This window comes from Chenopodium quinoa, unplaced genomic scaffold, assembly GCF_001683475.1.
Source record: "Chenopodium quinoa cultivar QQ74 unplaced genomic scaffold, ASM168347v1, whole genome shotgun sequence".
Classification (NCBI taxonomy): domain Eukaryota; kingdom Viridiplantae; phylum Streptophyta; class Magnoliopsida; order Caryophyllales; family Amaranthaceae; genus Chenopodium; species Chenopodium quinoa.
The window spans coordinates 833,512-840,675 of NW_018744647.1; the positions used below are offsets into that span (position 1 = coordinate 833,512).

General features: G+C 38.2%; 1 protein-coding gene across 1 annotated transcript; it reads right to left on the reverse strand.

The window, feature by feature from the left end:
* Positions 1-2,290: 2,290 nt before the first annotated feature.
* Positions 2,291-2,995, reverse strand: LOC110701650. The gene has a single exon (XM_021879264.1). It carries the CDS (start codon positions 2,993-2,995, stop codon positions 2,291-2,293), a length of 705 nt encoding a protein of 234 aa, XP_021734956.1.
* Positions 2,996-7,164: the final 4,169 nt, after the last annotated feature.

The window sequence follows — 7,164 nt, forward strand, 5'->3', positions numbered from 1 at the left end:
AATCTCTCAATCACCATTGAAATTCCTCACTTTCTCTCTCTAAAATATATTCCTAAACTAACCCTAAAACTAGAGAGAGAAGCTCTTAACTAAGCTAGGAATAAGATCAAAATCTAAAATAAAAATTTCTTGCCAAAAATTGGGTTCAAAAGGGTATTTATAAGTGGTGTAAAACGAAGAAGATCGAAGCCGGAACCCATAGAGGAGCGCCCGCGCAGCAGTCCTGCGCGTTCGTGCTCTTCTAGGTTTCTTCGGATCTTCTCGCGGCTTCGTCATTCGCTAAGGTCGCACGATTATGATGATGATAAACACTAAGTGAGGCAGTCCCTAAAGCACATGATTGTGGGTTCAACACCCCATATTCATGAGAGCACGACTTGAGAGCGCAAGAGCTAGAACTTGGAGAATCCACTTCCTTGCATCTTGAGCTTTCCAATTGCCATGAGCTTGCTCGAAAAGCATCCTCCACCATATTAAATCACCAATATCAAGAGCCGAACCTCTTACAATACCTACAACCACGAAAATAGAGCAAATAAAGGAGAAAAGACTAGAAAAACCATATAAATGCACAAAAGCTACAAAATAAGAGAGGAAAGGTAAGACTAAGACCAAAAGCATAAAACTAAGCATTTATTAAGCATGAAAGCCATGAAAAGAAGGTAAAAATAACCTAAATTCTCATCAAATAGGTTCCATTTATTACACCCATCATTATACCATACAAGAAGTAAGTTAGAGCAATCTTTAGCCACCAATTTACACCTACACAAAAATCCCCAAATTAGCTTCAACAATGGAGGAGAGAGAATGGTGGTTGTGAAGGATGAAATGTAGTATGAATGTTGTTAAAAATTGGAAAAAATTATAATTTGATTAATTATAATGGAAATTTGGAGGAATTTGAGTGAAGATTGATGAAGATGAGTAAGGTATGGTGCGGTGCGGTGCGCATGAGGGTGAAGAGATAAGAGTGCGTGAGAAATGAGGGTGAAGGGGAAATGAGGGAAAAGCAAGAAGAAAGAAGAGATAAGACACGGCTAGAGAGGTTGCGCGCCTGTGCCAGCTGATGCCCCTCATGCACTTCTCCTTGGTGCGTTCATGCGTGGGTGCTTCGATAACTATCATTCCGGGATTTTTGACCCCATCATAACGATCAGTTTCTAAATGTGAGTAATGTGGGTTCAACAACCCTAAAATAATGGTAGCACCACGATGAACTCACAAAGTTCAAATTTCCTTCAAACTTAAGCACAAATTTCCTATCTTGCCTTACTTAACAATTCTTACCCCTTTTAACTCAAAATTTCGACAAAATTGAATATAAACACATCAAAAACCGCAAAACACCATTCCATTGCTTGTTATCACTTGATGTAATCCAACTCGAAGAATTAAAACTATAAATCCAAAAGAGAAACAAGTGAAAGAAAAGAAAAGAAACTAAAAGAAAGAAAATTAAGAAAAAAAGAAATCAAAAGAAAAGGTTAGAAATCTCCGGGTTGCCTCCCGGGAAGCGCTTTCATAAGGTCCTTAGCTCGACCCTTCCTCCAAATCATGGAGGGTCAAAGAACACCACCTTGTCCAAGGTAGCGGATAGAACAACTTCTCCTTCATTTTTAAGCATTCACTTGTTGTTGCTTGACAAGACTTCACTTGCTTTCACATCAAAAGCAATTTTTTCATTTCTCAACTTTAATTTCATTCTCTTCTTCCTCGAAGCTATTGCTTTCTTCTTGACTTTGTTTCTTTTTGTAGACGGTTTTACACCATCTACATCCATGGAATCCACCTCTTCCTCTTAAGGGTAGAGCTTAAACCAATGAGGAATGTCAATCTCTTCTTCGTTCATAGCCTTTGAAAGCTCCTTCTTATCTTCACTAACTTTCATGCAATCAAAACTCACAAGCACATCATCAAAAATATCATGAATATTGTTAGATGAAGAATCAATCACATACACATTATCAAAATAACGAAGGGAATCATCACTCTTGATTCCTTTCACAAGGGATAAGGACTCATGCAATGGTTTTAGCTCAAAGCTATATTTCTTGTTACCAACTCTCAAGGTAATACGGCCTCCCTTAACATCAATCAAAGCTCCAGAAGTAGCTAAGAACGGTCTCCCTAAGATAATAGGAATGTGGTCATCTTCTTCTATTTCAAGCACAATGAAATCAACGGGAATTGTAAAACCACCTATCTTCAAGGGAACATTTTCAACTCTTCCCTTGGGAAACTTGATGGACCTATCGGCCAATTGCAAAGTCATGTTGGTAGGAAGAAGTTATCCTAGATTTAGCTTCTTGAAGATCGAGAAGGGCATTATGCTCACACTAGCACCCAAATCACACAAAGATTTCTCAAATAACTTACTCATAATTTTGCAAGGAATGGAGAAATTACCCAGATCTTTCATCTTCTTGGGAAGGTCATTGTGAATCAAAGCACTACAACACTCACCAACCTCTACCGAATCTATCTCATTACAGTCTCTCTTACCACTCAAGATATCCTTAAGGAATTTGGAATATCTAGGCATTTGGGTCATGGCTCTGGTAAGAGGGATAGAAAGATGGACCTCCTTCAACATTTCAAGAATTCTCCTAAATTTTACATCTAGTTTGTTCCTCATAAACTTTTGGGGATATGGAAGGTCGAGTTTTCTCACTTCCTCTTGCTTTCTCTCATCACTCTTCTTTTTCTCATGGATCTCTTCTTTACTTACATCTTTTGACACGTCTTCCTCTTTTTCCTCACTTGAAACACTCTTCTTCTTGTCCTCCTTACAATCCCTAGAAACTCTCTCTTCAAGAACCCTTCCAGTCCTTGTGGTGATGGAATAAACGGGTTTCTTAGGATCAACTCCTTGAGAAGGAAATGAAGAAGGACTAGCACAATCTTTTAAAGTGTTTTCTAGTTGTGTGATTTGTGTCTCAAGCATTTTGTTATGTGTCATGATCTCATTAAATTTCTTATCGCTCACAGCCATATTGGTATTCAAGATTTTTGTTTTATTTTCAATTATCTCCTCTAAATTGTACATGGACGATTGAGAATTGGAATTTTCACCAACACCTTGAGATTTTGGACCAAATCCGGGTGGGGGTCCCCTTTGGTCGTTTTGAAAATTCCCCTTATTTTGATTGTTCCAATTGCCTTGATTTTGATTGTTGCCAAAATTTTGGTTTTGGCCACCAAAGCCTTGAGATTGGCTTTGATTTCCATAACCTTGGCCTTGGTTTTGATTACCATAACCTTGTTTATTATGGTTGCCTCGGAAACCTTGGTTTCCTTGGTTCCTATAATTACCATTTTTATAATTATCAAATCCACCTTGTCGGTGAGAATTTCAATTTCCAAAGTTTCTTGGTCCATCAAACCTTTGACCATTGTTATTGTTTGAGACAAAATTCACATGTTCACATTCATTACTCTCCCCATCATCAATATTTTCAAACCCATTTGAACAAGTAGAAGCATCATGGTCATAAGACCCACAATTATCACAAAACAAGCATCCATTGGGAATATTGTTAGAAGTAGAAGGAGGAGTAGAGTTAGAAGATGTACCTGTCCCTTTAATGTGGGAGGGATGACCTTGTGCCTTGGAATTTGTACTCTCAAGCTTGGCCTTGATTGTTTTCATCCCCTTCCCCAAACTTGCAATTTGAGAGGATAGATTTTTGATGGCATTAAGGTGATCAGCCGAATAAATCGTTGATCCATTCTTGCTCGAAGACTCTCTTTCTCCTTGTTGCCAATCCATGTAATGGCGCACCACATCTCTATAACGTCAACAACCTCTTCTTCGATTTTGTTCATGATTGGGCCTCCGGCTCCCGCATTAAGACACGATTTTCCTTGATGACTCAACCCTCCATAGAAAATATGAATGATTTGATAGGTTGGGTTTCCATGATGGAGACATTCTCTTTGATACTCCTTAAACCTTTCCCAAGCTTCATACAAGCTCTCACTAGGTTTTTTCTTGAAAGTTTGGATCAAAGTTTGACAAGGGCATAAACGCGTCGTCAATTGTCTATCCCTAGATCAAATACAATTTATATAACCTAAACAAACCTAATACGAGTATAAGGCAAGCATAGGGGTCGAACCACAGAGAACGGTAAACACCACCAAATGTTATCGACAATTAAGCTAGTCCGGAATAGGAGATAAATAAACTAAAGTCAAAAAATGCTAAAACAAGAAATAAAACATTAAGGCACCAAGGGAAATGGGTAGGTGAAGTTGACGCTTGACCATACAATAAAAAAGTAGCATATCAATGGTAAACTAAATGTGCATGAATATCGAAGTAAAGGGTCCAATCTAGCCTCCTTTCGGGGTCAATTGGCTTCTCCTAACATAGCCTCTATGTTTCCACACTAGAACCATATACTAGGAGGTACTATTAAATAACAATCGATAGTAATGAATCTCAACTAAGTCAACTTTCGTTACTTGTTAGTAAAGACTCATCTTTGATCAACTAACAATGTGCACTTGCAAGAAAGACCAAAGAATATCAAGCATGCAAAGACTTTAATCACCATTAACATAACCCCAACATTCACCATCCCCACACCCTTGGCTAGATGACTACTCACAAATCATATTGAAAACAATATCAATCATCAAATCAATAAGCATCAACATGATTAATAAGCAAAGAAGAAAAATAAAAGCAAATAAGCAAAAACAACAACAAAGGTAAAGAGAAAGAGTAAGAGATTGCTCATTAATTGAAGATGAAGGTCTACAAAGGATTGAGCAAGCTCCTTCTTCAAGATCCAAGTTCATTAATGAAGGAAACCACACTTTCTCTCTCTACCAATGAAGACTAATTCTAACCTAACCTAAAACTAAAACTAATTAGAGAGAAGAATAGATAGTTCTTCAATGTTTTCTAATTACCCCAAAATTGGGTATTTATACTAAGCTAATAAAACTAGGAAAAATAGAAAAATAAAAGAAGGAAATAAAATAAAATAAATTAAAAGGAAAAGTAAAAATAGAAAACTAAAATAAGAATAAAAAATAAAAGAAAATAAGAAAAAGAGAAAAGAAAACAAAGAAAATGAAAATAAAATCGAATAAACCCACAAATCCCCACCAAACCATCAGCTACCCCATTCCCCTTTCTTCTTCGAAATTGGCTGCTTCAATAATGGGTTTTTAATCCCATGCTTTGCATCTCACCAAAGCAAACTAACAACCATCATCATCAAATCACAACCGCTCATCATCATTGAAAATCGGCATCAAGCAAACACTACCGTTCGATCCTCATTAAAAGCCATGTGCATAGCTCGTGAAGCGGTTCGGTCGAACCATGGGTTGGTGCGGCCGAACTACGGGGTTGGTTCTGTCGAACCATGGGTATGTTCGACCACTCCTCTTCGAATAACAAAACCCCAAAGTCTCTGACTCGAAGTTCGGCCGAACATCTCAATGGGTTTGCTCGAACTTGATTGATTTTCAATTTGTTATGATTTTTCTGTAATTGATGCTGGTGGGCGATTTGTTGCTTAATTGGTGGTTGTTTTGTTGTTGTTGTGGCTGGTGGTTTGCGGGGTGAAGCAGGGGCTGTTGCGTGGTGATTGCGGTTAATTGCGGGTTGGTGGTGGTTGATTGGTGGCAGCACGGGAGTTCTGATTGGTGGTGTTGGTGTTGTGAGGGGGAGTGGAATTGATGGTTGATGGTGGTTGTTGTTGCTGATTGGTGGTGGGTACGGAGGTGATTGAGGGAGGCTGCAGCTATGAGGGGTGTTGTGGTGCTTGCGGGGTTGCAGGCTGGTTGTGTGTGGTGTTTGGTTGTGGTCGTGTGAGGTGGTGAGAGCAGCGGGTAGCTGCTGTTGTGTGTGGTGGTGTTGCGTGGTCAGGTTGTGTTTCTGTTGGTGTTGGTTGCGTTGCTGTTGCTGTTGGTTGTGTTGTTGTTGGTGTTGGTGGAGCAGGGGATGTGCGGTGTTCAGGTTGTGTTGCTATTGGTGTTGGTGGAGCAGGGGATGTTGATGTGTTTTGGTGTGGTGTAGGATAATGAAGGAGATGGGGTGAAGGTTAGGAGGCTGCAGCTTGGGTTGGCTCAAGTTTTGCGCCTCGAACCTTGAACCTCCGAACACGAACATGACCTTGAAACCCGGGACACCTACAACCAAAAACACGAGGGTATTACTAAGAGACAAAATAAAATAAAATAAAATAAAATAAAGTAAAATAAAATAAAATAAGATAAATAACACTAAACTAATAAAAATTAAATAAAACTATACAAGTAAAGAAAGTGAAATAAAATAGACTCAAAACCAATTAAAATAAATAAAAGTAAATTAGAATACTTTCAAGGGAAAAATAAAGAATGAAATATAACAAATCAAAAGCGAATAAAATACGAAAATAAACTAAAAACTACGAAAAGAACTAAAACACGACAAAATTACCAAAATAAATTAGAAACTTTATTAAAGAGAAAGAAAGGAAAATAAGATAAAATAAACACGAAAATGACTCTAAAACTACTCCCTAAGAGTGACATAAATGTCACTCATCAAAGTTCTTGCCTCCGCCGTTTTCTTTTAGGGGTAGAACCTAGATAAGAATTCCTTGGTAACTTCATCCCATGTTCTAAGAGAATTTGGCTTGACCTCCTTGTTTAACCATTCCAAGGCTCGACCTATGAGAGAGAAGGGGAACAACTTGAGCTGGATAAACTCTGGAGAAACACCATTCACTTTAATAGTGTTACAATACTTCTTAAACTCTTTGAGATGGTTTAGCGAACTCTCAATCTTAGCCCCACTAAATTGTCTCCTTTCGATCAAAGTGATCATGGTCGGTCTTATTTCAAAGTTATTTGTCGGTGTTGTTGTCAATGAAATCCCACTTTCAAACCTATATGCACCGGGAGTTCCCAACTCCTTCAAAGCAAATCTTGGATTATTTCCCATGCTTACTTGATCCTTCTCCTCTCTTTCTTGGTGAATTTCTTCTCTTGGAGAGCTTGGACTCTAGGAACGATTAACAACCCTTATCCATGTTATTGTTCTCTCGATTTCCGGATCAAATGGAACTAAAGTCCATCAACTTATCCTAGGCATACAAAAAATCAAAGCAAATATCAATATCACGGCTACAAATGTAGCCTAAAGAGAAAAATCTT

Excerpts from the sequence above, each read along its gene's own strand:
- LOC110701650 (XM_021879264.1), bottom strand. The coding sequence starts at position 2,995 with ATGGCTGTGAGCGATAAGAAATTTAATGAGATCATGACACATAACAAA.